General features: G+C 46.9%; 1 protein-coding gene across 1 annotated transcript; it reads left to right on the top strand.

Moving 5' to 3' along the window:
• Positions 1-2576: 2576 nt before the first annotated feature.
• On the top strand, positions 2577-4827 carry LOC110611653. Its single transcript, XM_021752040.1, has 4 exons — positions 2577-3069; positions 3354-4002; positions 4093-4500; positions 4605-4827. The coding sequence occupies exons 1-4, from the start codon at positions 2577-2579 to the stop codon at positions 4825-4827; spliced, it is 1773 nt and encodes a 590-aa protein (XP_021607732.1).
• Positions 4828-18654: the final 13827 nt, after the last annotated feature.

Below are 18654 nucleotides of genomic sequence, written 5' to 3'. Positions count from 1 at the left end.
AAATGGGAAACCTCATTATGCTCAGGAGAGGTCAGTCTTGGTGAAAAATTAAAAACTATGGTGTTTGGATCTTTCCTTCCATTAACAAAACCGTGTATTAAATTCTCAAATTTTTATTACGTAGTGATAACTGTTGGGCCTCGTATCCACCTGGACCGAGTCAGGGCCCACAAAAACATATCAGACCTAGAGTTCAAAACGTTCCTAGACAAGCCTGCCACGCAGCTTAGACCTGGGCCCCGGCATGCATGGCAGGCCGGGTCGCCCGCTAGCCCAAGCCCGGTAAGAAGGAAGCCTGCTCGGTGATGGGACATGGTGAGGAACAAGCAGGCCCAGTCCCTTCGCAGCCCTACTCGCATGCGCACTGAAAAAAATTAAATAGTCGCCTGACATAGGTAAGGAGACTGACGCTACTGTACATACGGGCTTGCCCGATAGAGACGGGTGTCACTATAGCAGAGAGGCCGTTAGGCGTTACTTGCAAGCAAGAAGAAAAGGATAAAAAAAAAAAAAGGACCATTCTCATAGGAGGAGCTGAAAGAAAAACTATCGTAAAACCCTATTTCTCTGGATATCAAAACATCAATTGGCGCCGTCTATGGGGATGAAGGAGATTTTTCCATCACCGGAGTTTCACTCTCACTACATCCACTGAGATCCACAATTGTTAACCACAACGAAACCACACTACCAACGCCCCAAATGACCTGAACTCTGCTCAAGAGGGGCAGCAGTTCCCTTTCTCTAGTCCTACAAATCGACCACCAATACTGTTCAACCCCTCACCGAGCTCGACAGGGAATGCACCTGCAGCAGCCATGTCCAACCAAGACCTTCAAACCATTGCCCTTCAGCTGCAAAACACTGCCCAATGGCTAGGGCAAATAATGCAGCAAAGGGGTCTCAATATCACATTGAACGTGTCACCCATAGCCGAAGGGATCCAAGCCAATGAACCCCAACCAACTTTCAACCAACCGATCCCTCAGCAAAGTAGTAGAGAAATAGGAGAAAGAGATAGGAGAGCTGATAGGGAAGAAGAACCAATGGCCAGAGCTCACGGAAGAAGGGTGAGAGAGCTTATAAAGAATGACGAAGCAAAGAGTTATTTCACGGGAACAGCCGGGAAAACAAAAAGTGAAGAATGGAGGGAAGGATACCGCCCGGAGAAGAGGCCTAGACAGGAGGAGGAAGGCATAGATCAGAAGTTGCAGAGAATGAAAGAACAACTGCTGGCTAAGCTGGGGGTAAAAGACCACGGCCAAACCCTTTTGCCCACATTGTCACTATTTTCGGGATGGATTCAGCAGGAGACCATCCCTAAAAAATTCATAATGCCACCAATGGCGACGTATGATGGAGCAGGGAACCCAAGAGAGCACGTCCTCAACTACAAAACCTTTATGGAGTTACAGACCTATCGAATGCCTTAATGTGCAAGGTATTCCCTGCGACGCTCACAGGCTCAGCAAGGGCTTAGTTCAACAGTCTAGAGGCAGGGAGTATCAGAAGTTTTGGTGACCCGGCCAGCATCTTCATCAGCTGGTTCATAGCAAGAGTACCGGCTGACAGAAAGACCAATTACTTGGAGACAGTCAAGCAAAGGAGGAACGAGTCTTGAGAGAATATGCAACCCGTTTCAATACGGAGGCCCTTCATATCCCCGAACTGGATGAAAGCCGGGCTGTGGAAGCTATGCAGAAGGGAACCATCTCCCCTGAGTTCTTTGGTTCCCTGTGTAGAAAGCCATCGACCTCATTGGCAGAACTGATGAAGAGAGCAGAAAAGTATATAAGGCAAGATGATGCCTTGACAAACAGCAGGTTCGCTAAGGAAGCGACAGATAGGGGGAAGCTCCCGAGAAAAGGAGGTCGGACAAACACGAGAAAAGGCCAAATGGGGGGCCCGAGGTATACAGACAATCTTAGGATAGGAGAGAGCAAAGACCAACGCTACCTCGGGTCCCAAAAGCAATCACACCCCTCAATGCCTCCAGAGCCGAGGTGCTCGTGGCAGTTCAAGATAAGGAGTTCCTCTAGTGGCCCAAGGCCATGAGAGCGGAGGCAAGCCAGAGAGATCCTGACAAATATTGTCAATATCACCGCACCCATGGCCACGATAACAATGATTGCTACCAGCTGATTAATGAAATTGAAAGGCTGATCAAGAGGGGTCATCTCCAAAACTTCGTGAAGAAACCCGAAAGAGAAAGACCCCAGTAGAACCCTGCAGCGGAGAAGCCCCGAAGGTTAGGACCGGTTAATGATGGCTCCAGCGGGACCATCAACATGATTGTTGGAGGAACGGGAGGTCGGATGAGCAGGAGAGGAAGGAAAAGGAGCTGAGACGGGGAGAGAAGCGACAATGAAGTCATGCAGGTGGTAGAACACTCCCCAATGGTCATCTCCTTCTCCCCAAAAGATGATCATGGCATTTAGACGCCTCACTATGATGCCCTCGTCATTGAAGCTGTTATTCATAACTTCCGTGTTTGGAAGATCCTGCTCGATGATGGAAGCAAAGTAAACCTACTACCTTACAGGGTCTTCCAGTAGATGGGGATACCAGAAGAATAGATGGTGAGGGATCAGGCCCCAGTAAAGGGAATCGGAGGAATTCCAGTACCCGTAGAAGGGAAAATGAAGGTAGCTCTGACCTTGGGAGAGGCACCCCTGTCTCGGACTCACTACGTCGTGTTCCTAGTAGTGAAACTCCCTCTGAACTACAATGCCATACTGGGAAGGCCTGTGCTGTATGACTTTGAGGTGGTGACTAGCATCAGGTACCTGACCATGAAGTTCCCAACAGAGACAAGGGTGGGAGTAGTTCGAGGACGTCAGGAGGAAGCGAGGGTGGGATACATGGCCACTGTGGCAGAACCGAGCTCGGCTGACGAGAGATTCAACTTAGAGGTCATGAAAGTCAGAGATGAAAAGAAAGAAGTCAGGAAAGAACCAGTGGGAAAGCTGAAAACCTTCCCCTTATCAGAAGCAGAAGTAGATAAGGTTTTCAGTCTCAACACCAGCCTAACTGAAGAACATAAAATAGAAGCAATGGCTCTGATCCGAGGTCACGCCTCGAGCTTCACTTGGAAGCCATCTGACATGCCCGAGATAGACCCTAAGGTGATGACCCACAAGCTGAACGTCTTTCCCGAGGCTAAACCAGTGAAGCAGAAGAAGAGAGTAGTGGGGAAAGAGAAGCAGCAAGCCACCAGGGAGGAGGTACATAAGCTAGAGGAAGCAGGGTTCATCAGGGAAGTAATGTACCCGCAGTGGTTAGCAAATCCTGTACTAGTGAAAAAATCCAATGGCAAGTATAAGATGTGTATAGATTTTACTTACCTGAATCAGGCATGCCCCAAAGATTGTTACCCCTCCCTGATGTTAATAAAATGGTCGATTCTACGGCCGGTTTCGATTATATGTCAACTCTGGATGCAATGTCTGGTTACCACCAAATCCTAATAGACAAGTCAAATGAGGAGAAGACCTCGTTCATAACAGAAGATGAGACTTATTGTTATAAGGCCATATTTTTTGGGTTGAAGAATGCTGGGGCAACATACCAGAGACTGATGAACAAAATCTTCAAAATCCAGATTGGAAGGAATGTGGAAGTATATATGGATGATATGGTGGTAAAGAGTCTGACCTTCCAACAGTATTTAGTAGATCTGAAGGAAGTATTCGAAGTATTGGAGCAGTACAAAATGAGGCTAAATCCAGCAAAATGCGCTTTCTTCATAAGGGATGGAAAATTCCTGGGCTACATGGTCAGTGGAAAGGGCATTAAGCCCAATCCAGAAAAGGTAGAAGCCATATTGAAAATGCCTGAACCAACCTGTGTAAGGGATGTGCAAAGACTCATAAGGAGGGTGGTAGCACTCAACCGTTTCATGTTAAAGTCTGCAGAAAGGTGCTTATCGTTCTTCAAGAAGCTGAGGAAAGTTCCAAATTTTGAATGGAATGAGGACTGCCAACAAGCTTTCAAGGAGCTCAAGTAATACCTTAGCTCTCCGCATATACTTAGCAGCCCCCTAGCTGGGGAGGAGCTCCTGATCTACTTGTCAGCCTCAAAACATGCCATTAGTGCAATATTGGTAAGAGAAGGAGGGGAGCAGAAGCCCGTGTTTTATGTCAGCAAGGTACTCAAGGACGCCGAGATTAGATATCTGAACATTGAAAAGTTAGCCTACGCTCTGTTGCTAGCAGTGAGGAAATTCAAGGTATACCTTGAAGGCCATCAAGCGGTGGTGATGACAGATCAGCCCCTGAAGAAAATCCTGCACAGACTAGAGACGTCAGGTCGGATGCTTGCTTGGTGCATTGAAATTGGCCCTTACTGCCTTGAGTACCGGCCTCGAACAACCATAAAAGCTCAAGCCCTTATTGACTTCATAGCAGAGTGCTCCTTCAATGAAGAGCAGGCAGGACTTAAACCTTTAGAAGCAATGAAAAAAAAGGGAGAAGGGCAATCCTTACAAGAATTCAGCTGGAGGTTGTACGTAGACGGAGCAACCAGCGCTGGGGCAGCGGAGCAGGAATAATATTGAAGGGACTTGAAGGGTTCAAAGTTTGTTATGCCTTACGGTTAGAATTCAGCGCATCCAACAATGTAGCCAAATACGAAGCTTTGATAAACGGAACGATGATAGCGATGGAGGTAAGGGTGACCGACCTTGCAATAAACAGTGATTCTCAGCTAGTGATCAACCAGATAACCGGGGCGTACCAAGCGAGAGATCCCATTATGCAGAAGTACCTGGCAAAAGTAAAAACTATAGAAGCTGAGCTCAGTGAGCAGGGAATCCCAGTGCAATATTAGAGAATACCTAGAGAAGAGAACGAAGAGGCAGACCTGCTCAGCCGATTGTCCCAAGAAGAGTTGGAACAACTCCCAGACGAGGTATACATACAACACATCTGCATTCCCGCTTATGAAAAACATGCCGCAATAATGGAGATCAATGAGGGGGAAAACTGGATGACCCCATACCTGGACTACCTAGAAAAGGGAAAACTCCCTGAAGACAGAGCCGAGGCAAGGAAAATTGCAACTCGGGCGGCCAATTACCAAGCAGTAAGGGGAACCCTATACAAAAGAGGAAAGTCCAGCCCGTGGCTCAAATGTGTAGGCCCAGAAGAGTCAACCCGGGTAATGGAGGAGATTCATCTAGGAATGTGCAGAGCTCACGAAGGGATAAGGACATTGGCGAACAAAATTTTTAGGCAAGGGTACTATTGGCCCACAGTCAAGAAGGAGACAAAAGAATTCGTCAGGAGATGTGACATATGCCAGAGGTTTGCCAATACCATCAACATCCCAGCTACCCCACTGTAATACCCGGCTCGAGTCCGGCATCGGAATTCCTATAGTCCGGTGGAATCTCGGGTGTCGGAACCCTCGAGAAGGGTAATACATATGTTTTCTAAGGTATTGTCACTTGTTTTCATGGTTTGAAGTAGTAAAAGAAGTGAGTTTTGAAAGAAAAGCAACAAGGGAGAACTGCAAAGGTTCGGCCGCCGAAGGTCACTTTCGGCCGCCGAACATTGCATGGTTGCGGCTTCACGTTCGGCTGCCGAAGGTGGTCTGGCCAGCCACCTATAAAAGGGCCAAGGGTCGGTGGAAGGAGGTTATTTCTCCTCCACTTGCAGCCAGAGGTGAGTTTCAGCCTCTCCCACGTTGACTTTCATGTTTTCCATGATTTTCATCAAATCTTTCAAGAGTTTTAAGAGTTTTGGTGACTTATGAAGGTTTTGAGCAAAAGAACCAAGGTTTGAAGCTTGGAGCTTTGGAAGAGCTTTTCTTCATATCTCCACGTTAGGATCCTTCATCCTCAAGTTGTGTAAGAGGTAAGTGAAGATCCTGAGCTTCTTTGATGATTTTGAAAGGTTTGATGCAGTTTGTATGGGTAGTATGCATGTTTAGGTTGAGGTGAGGTTTTTGGTGATTTGTGGTGGTCAAACATGTTTAAGTGTTATGTGCTCTGTTTGTTTGGGGTTTTAGGGTAGTTTTAGACCCCTTTGTGCATATATATGTGTATATGCTAGTTGGGAGTAGTTGATATGCATGTTTGTAGTTTTTTGGGCAAAGTTTGCATGAAACAGAGCAGGGTTCTGCCCTTCGGGCAAAACCAGGTTCGGCCGCCGAAGGAAGGTTCGGCCGCCGAACCCCTTGTGGAGGCAGTTTCGGCTGCCAAAGGTTGCCCCCGAAAGCTAGGCTTTCTGTTTAGAAAGGGACTTTCGGCCGCCGAAAGAAGGAGTTCGGCCGCCGAAAGGGTGTGAGTTTCGTCTCTGGACGAGACCTTCGGCCGCCGAAGGTGCCGCCGAACATGCATGAGTTTCGTCTCTGGAGAGGGGTTTCGGCCGCCGAACCTGCCGCCGAAAGTGCCCTGTCCAGCTTTCTTTTGCATGGTTTATGTGATAGTTTTAGGATTGTTTAGAGGGGTTTTGGGGAGTTTCTTAGAGATGTTCTTGAGTGAGTTTGGTCCCTCAGTTGAGTCCACCTGTGTAGGTACGGACCAGAGGAATCAGGGAGGTCAGCAGTGAGTCCAGTGTCAGAACCTGCAGAGTCAGTTCAGAGAGAACTACAGGTGAGTGGAACTTAACTTAATGTTTTAATATGCCTTCGTGAGGATTCATTAGCCCTCAGAGGAAAGACCTGGAACAGCCCTACGGGGACCAGGCACAAAGACCTGGAACAGCCCTACGGGGACCAGACACATGGTACTCCGGTACCCCAGATGAGATAGAGGGAGTTTTGATCCGTCCGGCCGAGGTGATGTGATTATGTGATGCATTCCATGAGAGCATGTTTTATCACCTGTTATTTTATTACTATTCTACTCATTGGGCTATAGTAGCTCATCCCTCTCCCCTAACTCCAGTTGTGCAGGTTCAGAGGTCAGAGACAGTTCAGCAGGGGACAGGAAGAGTACCGAGTAGTGTAATAGCTAGTGTGGACATGTAAATGTAAATGTATATGTATAGTGTATAGAATGGTGCTTGACTTATAAGACTTGTAATCCCTTTGTAGAGTCACATGATCAGTTTATGTATGTTTCTTTATTGTTGTATGTTTATGAGCAAAACCAGGCTTAACATTCTGAGTTTGATCCGCCTAGCGCCATGAGGAGCTCTAGTAGGGATTAGTAGAGAACAGAGAGAGTGCATGCACAGGTTAAGCCTTGGAATGAAGAAAAGTTTTATGTGTTTTACAGAAAATGTATGATCATGTATGAGATTTCACAGGTATACAAACAGGACAGCAGGCTTACTACGGGTCCCGGCGACCTTAAGTCGATCTGGATCCTAGTGCCGGTGGCAGTTCGGTTTCCGGGCTGTTACAGATTGGTATCAGAGCCCTAGGTTCATATGGTCGGACCTATAGAGAGAGAGAGTTGGGCTCATAGAGAGGTTTAGCAGGTCAAGCACCATAGGAAAAACATGTCCACGAGGATAGGATGTTCTGCTGATGTGCAATGCCATGAGTTATGCATGTGCATGTTTTTGATGTGTTGCTGATGTGTTATGTGATTTGTTGTTTCCCAGAGAGTGAAGATGCGAGGAACTCGTCGATCCGCGAGATTGACTGGAGTCCCACCTGTAAGTGAGGGTACAGCTGCTCGTCCACCTGCCTTGCCAAGGACACGATCGCACAGGTCAAGCAGGGAAAGAACGTCACGAGACCCTAGAAGGTCTTCTGACGAGAGCAGGAGAGGAGTAAGCAGAGGGGGAAGGTCAATAGAAGAAAGAGGTGTGATGGAAGAGGATCAGAGTAGAGATGTAAGCATGGGTGTAGGAAGGTCAGAAGAAGGTATGGGGGAGTCCCAGGGAGGCATGCAGGCCTCGGGGTTTGGCTATCCACCCTTTCCTCAGGGCCCAGAGTATCCGATGGGAGGCACGTCGGATTACTCCAGCTTTGCCCCATATCCACCCTACATGCCATATATGCCCTATCCTTCCTTTTATCCACCATATCATATGTATCCACCCCCACCTGTTCATCCAAGTCCAGTACAGCCTGAAGTGAGGGAATCAGTTCCTCCACCACCACCTCCTGAACCAGTAGCCCCTGTTGTGGAAGCACAGCAACCCAGTTCTTCAGGGGGAAGTAAGGTGAAGATGACCGAGTACTTAAAGTTGGATGCTCCTAAATTCAATACAGGAGATGATCCCTTTAAGTATCTCAGTGCAGTTAGAATGATAACAAGTGAGTTGGGAGCTGATGACGGTAGAGCCATTGAGATGGCAGGGTTCACTTTAAAGTGTAAGAAAGCTAGAGAATGGTTCAAGAACTATGTGGACCCAAGACTTGAGAGTATGACGTGGGAAGAGTTCGCCAACGAATGTGCTGGATGGGCTTTTCCTGACAGTTCCAGGGAACTAAAAGTTGTGGAGTTTGAGCAGTTGCGACAGACGGAGGAGATGAGCGTTGATGACTATACAGATAAGTTCCTGGAATTGTTGCCATATGTCGGTCAGGCATATGATACAGATCAGAAGAAGGCAAAGAGATATGCCACAAGGCTTCATCCCAGGTATTTCTCTTTGATTCTTCATGCGGAGAAGGAAAGTTTCCACTCTATTGTGGATGCTGCTAGAAAGATGGAGGCCAGTGCCATAAGTCAAGGTGTAGTTAAGGCACAGTCTTCTGGTGTTAAACCAGGTTCCTCCTCACAGGGTACAGCAAGTGCAAGTAAGAAGAGATGGGAGAAATTCAGAGGAAAGAGAGGCAAGTTTTGGAACAGGCTTAAGTCGGGTCTGGGAATGAGTAGTGGCTCCAGTTCTGGCGCAGATTTTCCAGTGTGCAAGAGGTGTGGCAAACAGCATAGAGGAGCTTGTCAGTTGGGATCCACAGCCTGCTATAGATGTGGGCAGGAGGGACATTATGCACGGGAATGTCCTCAGGCGACTTTGGTTGCACCATCCCAGCAGATGAGTACGGGCAGTGTAGTACAGCCAGTAGCTTCAGCCATTCCACCAAGCAGTGGCAGAGGAAGAGGAAGAGGGGCAGCCTCTTCATCAGGGATGGGTTCCCGAGGTGCAGGTCCGTCAGCCCCAACACGGATTTTCACCCTGACTCAGCAGGAGGCAGACACGTCGAACACGGTGGTGTCAGGTAATCTCATCATTGGGTGTTCTGAGGTGTATGCTTTAATGGACCCCAGTGCTTCTCACTCTTTCATTTCTTCTAGAGCTGCAGAGAGGTTGGGTCTGATGGTGTCTGAGTTAGAGTGTCCTCTATGGGTCAGTGGACCCAAATGTGATCCATCTTTGGCAGAGTCAGTCTGTCGGTTCAGTCCAGTGTGCATAGAGGGTAGATACCTTCCAGCTGACCTGGTGGTTCTAGAGTTGACAGATTTTGATGTCATTCTAGGGATGGACTGGTTATCTACGTATGATGCTACCCTGAACTGTAGAGATAAGGTAGTCAGTGTCAGAGACCAGGATGGGTCAGAGTGTGTCTTCAGAGGAGACAGGAGAGGGACACCTAGGGGTTTGATATCAGCCCTCCAGGCTCGTAGGATGTTAAGGAAGGGGTGTCAGGGGTTCCTAGCTTATGTGAGAGAGCTAGACAGTCAGGTTAGGGAACCATCCTCAGTACCAGTTGTTAGAGACTTCCCAGATTTGTTTCCTGAAGAGCTTCCAGGACTGCCACCGGATAGGGAAATAGAGTTCGAAATTGAGTTGATGCCCAATGCCAGACCGATCTCTATTCCTCCCTACAGGATGGCACCAGCAGAGTTGCGAGAGTTGAAAGAGCAGTTACAGGATTTGGTAGCTAAGGGTTTCATCCGCCCGAGTACCTCACCCTGGGGTGCTCCAGTATTATTTGTCAGAAAGAAGGATGGACCTCTTAGACTTTGTGTCGACTACAGACAGTTGAACAAAGTCACTATTAAAAACAAGTATCCTTTACCCAGGATCGATGATCTATTCGACCAGCTGGCAGGAGCAGGTTGTTTTTCTAAAATAGATCTGAGATCCGGATACCACCAGTTGAAGATCAGGGAAGGAGATGTATCCAAGACTGCTTTCAGAACCAGATATGGGCATTATGAGTTCCTTGTGATGCCGTTCGGGTTGACTAACGCCCCTGCAGCATTCATGGATCTCATGAACAGGGTTTTCAGGGAGTACTTGGATCATTTTGTAATCGTCTTTATTGATGATATCTTGGTGTACTCCAGGAATGCAGAGGAGCATGCCCATCATCTGCGGATAGTGCTGCAAACCTTGAGAGAGCATGGCTTGTATGCCAAGTTCTCCATGTAACAGCCCGCTTACCGGACCATCACCGGCACTAGGATCCAGATCGGCTTAAGGCCGCCGGGACCCGTAGTAAGCCTACTGTCAACTCTGTGTACCTGATAAATCCCATACATGATCATACTTAAGCTTAAAACTGTTACTTACTCTTTTTTTTTTTTTCTTTGCTTGACTATCTTTTCTTTCTGTATAACTTCCATTAAGCCTGGACTATGCATGCTCTGTCTGTATGCACTCGAAGAGTGATACCTGCTATGGTACCATACAGTGACTACAGAGATAGAAAGACTACCATGCACCAAGCTTAGCTCATCATCATCACAACATTATCTCAATCATATATAACATAAAAGGATCACGTGCAAAGGGATAACAAGCACTAGGGCCAAGCACAATTCTATGACTCACTATATAACTTACTATTACATCATTTCTATACATTACATAAACTCTGTACTGTACATCATTATCATGTCCACTATTCTATACTATTACATATGCCTTTTACCCTTGCTATCTCTTTCTCTTTCTCTTCTCTGAGGCCCTGAAAAATGGGGTTAGGGAGAGGGATGAGCTGCTAAAGCCCAGTGAGCAGAATCTATAAAAAAAATCACATTTAAAACATGCTATCATATGATGCATCACTGCACAAACATTTCACATCTCGGATTGGACATGATCCCAAAACTCCCTCTGTCAGTGCCCGGCCCCCAAAGGAGCTCACACAGGTCTTTCACTAACTACTCATGGTGCCTGACCCTATAAGGGCTCTCACAGGACTCATCCAAGGTAAATGCCCGGCCCCAAAGGAGCTCACACAGGACATACAATAATGACAGACTTATGGGCTATTGAGATCGCCTTGGTCCAATCCACATATACAAGTAATAATGCAATGCCTCAACTTGGTGAATACTAATGCAAAGCATCCTACATAAACATGGCATTAATGATGCATGAATCATGCTAAAACAGTTCTTAACTTTTAAAATAAAGTTTTGTTCCACTCACCTCTGTCAACTGCTGAGCAGTCTCTGTAACTCTAACTCTGTGGGCCTCCTTGGTCTCTCGAGTCCGTACCTACACAGGTGGACTCAAATGAGGACCAAACTTACTTAAACATAACTCCTACTATCTCCCCAAAACCCCTCTAAAACATCATAGGCATGCATGGAAAAATGGGCAAAAGGAGGCTGGACTGGGCACTTTCGGCGGCCGAAACCCCTCTCCAGAGACGAAACTCATGCATGTTCGGCGGCACCTTCGGCGGCCGAAAGTCTCGTCCAGAGACGAAACTCATGCACTTTCGGCGGCCGAACTCCCTCTTTCGGCGGCCGAAAGCCCCTTTCTCACCCAAAAGCCTAGCTTTCGGGGGCAAGGTTTGGCAGCCGAAACTGCCTCCACAAGGGGTTCGGCGGCCGAACCTTGCTTCGGCGGCCGAACCTGGATTCTCCAGAAAGGCAGAATCCGAGCACAACTCATGCTCTCAGCCTCCAAAATCCTATCAAACACCCATAACATGCATACCAACACTTCTGAACTAACATATAACATATCTCATGCATATAGAGGCCTAAAAACTAGTTCAAGCCCCAAAAACAACAACAAAACGCATATGAGCAACATATGCTCACACTCATGCTTATACCCCAAAACATGCCATAAACCTCTCCAAAACGTCTAAAACTTGCTTTAAACATAAGGGGAGGTGAGGATCCATGCTTACCTCTTGAAGAACTAGAGGATTGATGATCCAAGCTTGGAGATAGGAGAAAACTCAATCAAACTCTCCAAGTGCTCAACTTTGCTTCCTTTTGTAGTGGCCAACCGACTCTTCCTTCGGCGGCCTAACGTGCATGCGAAACCATGCAACTTTCGGCGGCCGAACTTCACCTTCGGCGGCCGAACCTCACCTTCGGCGGCCGAACCTGGTTTTTGTCCCCTTGGCCTTTTCATTTCAAAACTCAATTTTCTTAACTCAAAACATGCAAACATGATAAAAAAACACTTAAAAACATCTTAAAAACCTTTCTTATACCCTTAGGGCAAGCTCCGACATCCTCGAATTCCCGACTTCCAACGGAAAATCCGCCGGAACGTAGGAATTCCGATACCGGGGTCTAGCCGGGTATTACACTCCAAATGCGAGTTCTGGCTAAGGAGCATTTCCTTTTTGGGACATGTTGTATCAGAGGACGGTATAGCAGTAGATCCCAAAAAGGTAGAGGCAGTAGCCAACTGGCCTACACCCACTACAGTGACAGAGATCAAGAGTTTTCTGGGTTTGGCAGGCTACTATCGGAGGTTTGTTCAGGACTTCTCGAAGATAGCTGCTCCTATGACCAGACTGACCAGAAAGAATCAGAAGTTTGTGTGGTCAGAGGAATGTGAGGAAAGTTTTGCAGAGTTGAAGAGACGGTTAACTTCAGCACCGGTGTTAGCTCTGCCGATCAGTGATGAAGATTTCACAGTGTTCTGTGATGCATCCCGAGTGGGATTAGGTTGTGTGTTGATGCAAAATGACCGAGTGATAGCTTATGCTTCTAGACAGCTGAAGAAGCACGAGCTGAATTACCCGACACACGATCTGGAGATGGCAGCTGTTATCTTTGCACTTAAGATGTGGAGGCATTACCTCTATGGGGTAAAATGTGAGATCTATACGGATCATAAGAGCCTGCAGCACATCTTAAGTCAGAGAGAGTTAAACTTGAGGCAGAGACGGTGGGTCGAATTACTCAGTGATTACGATTGTAAGATCCAGTATCATCCGGGCAAGGCTAATGTTGTAGCTGATGCCTTAAGCCGAAAGTCACTTGGCAGTTTATCCCACATTGCAGTAGAGAGAAGACCGGTGGTGAAGGATTTCTACAAGCTCATGGAAGAAGGGTTACAGTTGCAGTTATCTGGTACAAGTGCTTTGCTCGCACAGATGAGAGTGACACCAGTGTTTCTAGAGCAAGTGGCTCTGAAACAGCACGAAGACCCCGAGTTAGTGAAGATTGCCAGGACTGTTCAGTCGGGCAACAGTGTAGAGTTCAGATTTGACGGTGAGGGGATTCTTCGGCACGGTAAGTGTAATACCCGGCTAGACCCCGGTATCGGAATTCCTACGTTCCGGCGGATTTTCCGTTGGCAGTCGGGATTCGAGGATGTCGGAGCTTGCCCTAAGGGTATAAGAAAGGTTTTTAAGATGTTTTTAAGTGTTTTTATCATGTTTGCATGTTTTGAGTTAAGAAAATTGAGTTTTGAAATGAAAAGGCCAAGGGGACAAAAGCCAGGTTCGGCCGCCGAAGGTGAAGTTCGGCCGCCGAAAGTTGCATGGTTTCGCATGCACGTTAGGCCGCCGAAGGAAGAGTCGGTTGGCCACTACAAAAGCCCCTTTGCCAGAGACTTGAGTGGTAAACACTCTGTTTTTGGGTCAAAGGTAGGTTCAAGCTCTCCTTGGTGTGATTTTTCATGTTTTCCTCAAATCTTGCATGTTTTAACTTGATTTGAGCTTTGTTTTAGAGATTTGAGCAAAAGGAAGCAAAGTTGAGCACTTGGAGAGTTTGATTGAGTTTTTCCCCATCTCCAAGCTTGGATCATCAATCCTCTAGTTCTTCAAGAGGTAAGCATGGATCCTCACCTCCCCTTATGTTTAAAGCAAGTTTTAGAAGTTTTGGAGAGGTTTATGGCATGTTTTGGGGTATAAGCATGAGTTTGAGCATATGTTGCTCATATGAGTTTTGTTGTTGTTTTTGGGGCTTGAACTCGTTTTTAGGCCTCTATATGCATGAGATATGTTATATGTTAGTTGAGAAGTGTTGGTATGCATGTTATGGGTGTTTGATAGGATTTTGGAGGCTGAGAGCATGAGTTGTGCTCGGATTCTGCCTTTCTGGAGAATCCAGGTTCGGCCGCCGAAGCAAGGTTCGGCCGCCGAACCCCTTGTGGAGGCAGTTTCGGCTGCCAAACCTTGCCCCCAAAAGCTAGGCTTTTGGGTGAGAAAGGGGCTTTCGGCCGCCGAAAGAGGGAGTTCGGCCGCCGAAAGTGCATGAGTTTCGTCCCTGGATGAGACTTTCGGCCGCCGAAGGTGCCGCCGAACATGCATGAGTTTCGTCTCTGGAGGGAGGTTTCGGCCGCCGAACCAGCCGCCGAAAGTGCCCAGTCCAGCCTTCTTTTGCCCATTTTTCCATGCATGCCTATGATGTTTTAGAGGGGTTTTGGGGAGATAGTAGGAGTTATGTTTAAGTAAGTTTGGTCCTCATTTGAGTCCACCTGTGTAGGTACGGACCCGAGAGACCAAGGAGGCCCACAGAGTTAGAGTTACAGAGACTGCTCAGCAGTTGACAGAGGTGAGTGGAACAGAACTTTATTTTAAAAGTTAAGAACTGTTTTAGCATGATTCATGCATCATTAATGCCATGTTTATGTAGGATGCTTTGCATTAGTATTCACCAAGTTGATGCATTGCATTATTACTTGTATATGTGGATTGGACCGAGGCGATCTCAATAGCCCATAAGTCTGTCATTCTTGTATGTCCTGTGTGAGCTCCTTTGGGGCCGGGCATTTACCTTGGATGAGTCCTGTGAGAGCCCTTATAGGGTCGGGCACCATGAGTAGTTAGTGAAAGACCTGTGTGAGCTCCTTTGGGGGCCGGGCACTGACAGAGGGAGTTTTGGGATCATGTCCAATCCGAGATGTGAAATGTTTGTGCAGTGATGCATCATATGATAGCATGTTTTAAATGTGATTTTTTATAGATTCCGCTCACTGGGCTTTAGCAGCTCATCCCTCTCCCTAACCCCATTTTTCAGGGCCTCAGAGAAGAGAAAGAGAAAGAGATAGCAAGGGTAAAAGGCATATGTAATAGTATAGAATAGTGGACATGATAATGATGTACAGTACCGAGTTTATGTAATGTATAGAAATGATGTAATAGTAAGTTATATAGTGAGTTATAGAATTGTGCTTGGCCCTAGTGCTTGTTATCCCTTTGCACATGATCCTTTTATGTTATATATGATTGAGATAATGTTGTGATGATGATGAGCTAAGTTTGTGCATGGTAGTCTTTCTATCTCTGTAGTCACTGTATGGTACCATAGCAGGTATCACTCTTCGAGTGCATACAGACAGAGCATGCATAGTCCAGACTTAGTGGAAGTATACAGAAAGAAAAGATAGTCAAGCAAAGAAAAACAAAAAAAAAAGAGAAGTAAATAACAGTTTTAAGCTTAAGTATGATCATGTATGGGATTTATCAGGTACACAGAGTTGACAGTAGGCTTACTACGGGTCCCGGCGGCCTTAAGCCGATCTGGATCCTAGTGCCGGTGATGGTCCGGTAAGCGGGCTGTTACAGTAAGAGGTTATGTGTACCAGATGATAGCAGTTTGAAGGCAGACATTATGAGGGAAGCTCATAATGCGAGGTATAGCGTTCACCCTGGAGCTACCAAGATGTATCAAGATCTGAGAAGGGTGTATTGGTGGCCAGCAATGAAGAGAGAAGTGGCACAGTTCGTGTCAGCCTGCAAGACATGTCAAAGGGTGAAGCTAGAGCACCAGAAGCCGGCTGGAATGCTTAACCCACTGCCGATTCCAAAATGGAAATGGGAGAACCTAGCTATGGATTTTGTAGTGGGATTACCGGCGACGTCTAACAGACTAGACTCCATATGGGTGATTGTGGATAGACTCACGAAAGCTGCTCACTTCATTCCAGTTAGGAGTAACTACTCTGTGGACAAGTTGGCGCAGGTGTATGTAGACGAGATAGTAAGGTTGCATGGAGTTCCAGTGTCGATAGTATCAGATCGAGGACCTCAGTTCACCTCCAGGTTTTGGCGGAGTCTGCAAACGGAAATGGGCACAAGGTTGGATTTCAGCACTGCTTTCCATCCACAGACAGACGGTCAGTCAGAGAGAACCATCCAGACCATTGAAGATATGCTGAGAATGTGTGTGTTAGACTTTGGCGGTTCTTGGAGGCAGCATCTACCTCTGGTGGAGTTTGCCTACAACAACAGCCATCATGCTAGCATAGGGATGGCTCCTTATGAAGCTCTGTATGGGAGGAAGTGCCGAACACCTGTTTGCTGGGAAGAGGTAGGAGAGAAAACTCTTGCAGGGCCAGAGTTAGTTGAGATAACCAGCAAGTTAGTGCCTATCATCAGAGAGAGGATCAGAACAGCTGTAAGCAGACAGAAAAGCTATGCAGACATCCGTAGGAAGCGAATAGAGTTCCAGGAGGGGGATATGGTATTGCTTAAGGTGTCTCCGATGAAGGGAGTGGTTCGGTTTGGAAAGAAGGGTAAACTGGCCCCACGGTACATTGGTCCCTTTGAGATCTTGCAGAAGATCGGGCCTGTATCGTATAAGCTAGATTTACCGGCTTCTATGGAAAGAATTCACCCGGTATTCCATGTTTCTCTGTTGAGAAAGTTTGTGTCAGATCCAGAGAAGGTTCTTAGTGAACCTGAGGTGGAAATCTTACGTGATCTCACCTATATAGAGCAGCCAGTGCGGATCCTTGACACCCAGATCAGAAAGCTGAGAAACAAGGAGATACCAATGGTGAAAGTGCTGTGGAACAACCACAACCTAGAAGAGTGCACTTGGGAGACTCGGGAGTCCATGCTCCAGCAATACCCATATCTGTTTTAAGGTTAGTTTTCCCCTTTTCTATGTGTTTATGTTGTGTTAGGGACATTCGGGGACGAATGTTCTTAAGGGGGGGAGAATGTAATACCCGGCTCGAGTCCGGCATCGGAATTCCTATAGTCCGGTGGAATCTCGGGTGTCGGAACCCTCGAGAAGGGTAATACATATGTTTTCTAAGGTATTGTCACTTGTTTTCATGGTTTGAAGTAGTAAAAGAAGTGAGTTTTGAAAGAAAAGCAACAAGGGAGAACTGCAAAGGTTCGGCCGCCGAAGGTCACTTTCGGCCGCCGAACATTGCATGGTTGCGGCTTCACGTTCGGCTGCCGAAGGTGGTCTGGCCAGCCACCTATAAAAGGGCCAAGGGTCGGTGGAAGGAGGTTATTTCTCCTCCACTTGCAGCCAGAGGTGAGTTTCAGCCTCTCCCACGTTGACTTTCATGTTTTCCATGATTTTCATCAAATCTTTCAAGAGTTTTAAGAGTTTTGGTGACTTATGAAGGTTTTGAGCAAAAGAACCAAGGTTTGAAGCTTGGAGCTTTGGAAGAGCTTTTCTTCATATCTCCACGTTAGGATCCTTCATCCTCAAGTTGTGTAAGAGGTAAGTGAAGATCCTGAGCTTCTTTGATGATTTTGAAAGGTTTGATGCAGTTTGTATGGGTAGTATGCATGTTTAGGTTGAGGTGAGGTTTTTGGTGATTTGATGTGGTCAAACATGTTTAAGTGTTATGTGCTCTGTTTGTTTGGGGTTTTAGGGTAGTTTTAGACCCCTTTGTGCATATATATGTGTATATGCTAGTTGGGAGTAGTTGATATGCATGTTTGTAGGTTTTTAGGCAAAGTTTGCATGAAACAGAGCAGGGTTCTGCCCTTCGGGCAAAACCAGGTTCGGTCGCCGAAGGAAGGTTCGGCCGCCGAACCCCTTGTGGAGGCAGTTTCGGCTGCCAAAGGTTGCCCCCGAAAGCTAGGCTTTCTGTTTAGAAAGGGACTTTCGGCCGCCGAAAGAGGGAGTTCGGCCGCCGAAAGGGTGTGAGTTTCGTCTCTGGACGAGACCTTCGGCCGCCGAAGGTGCCGCCGAACATGCATGAGTTTCGTCTCTGGAGAGGGGTTTCGGCCGCCGAACCTGCCGCCGAAAGTGCCCTGTCCAGCTTTCTTTTGCATGGTTTATGTGATAGTTTTAGGATTGTTTAGAGGGGTTTTAGGGAGTTTCTTAGAGATGTTCTTGAGTGAGTTTGGTCCCTCAGTTGAGTCCACCTGTGTAGGTACGGACCAGAGGAATCAGGGAGGTCAGCAGTGAGTCCAGTGTCAGAACCTGCAGAGTCAGTTCAGAGAGAACTACAGGTGAGTGGAACTTAACTTAATGTTTTAATATGAGAACTGAATATTTTATCATGCTTCATGCATCATGACTATGCAATAGGGTGAGTGCATTAGAGTACACGAATATGACGCATTGCATGTATCCTTGTACTTGGCATGGCTCCTTGTACATTGCTTATGTGAGACGGCACGGACTTCGTGAGGATTCATTAGCCCTCAGAGGAAAGACCTGGAACAGCCCTACGGGGACCAAGCACAAAGACCTGGAACAGCCCTACGGGGACCAGGCACATGGTACTCCGGTACCCCAGATGAGATAGAGGGAGTTTTGATCCGTCCGGCCGAGGTGATGTGATTATGTGATGCATTCCATGAGAGCATGTTTTATCACCTATTATTTTATTACTATTCTAC

The sequence above is a fragment of the Manihot esculenta genome, chromosome 3 (assembly GCF_001659605.2).
Source record: "Manihot esculenta cultivar AM560-2 chromosome 3, M.esculenta_v8, whole genome shotgun sequence".
Taxonomy (NCBI): Eukaryota; Viridiplantae; Streptophyta; class Magnoliopsida; order Malpighiales; family Euphorbiaceae; genus Manihot; species Manihot esculenta.
This window is presented reverse-complemented; position numbering and strand designations above follow the sequence as displayed.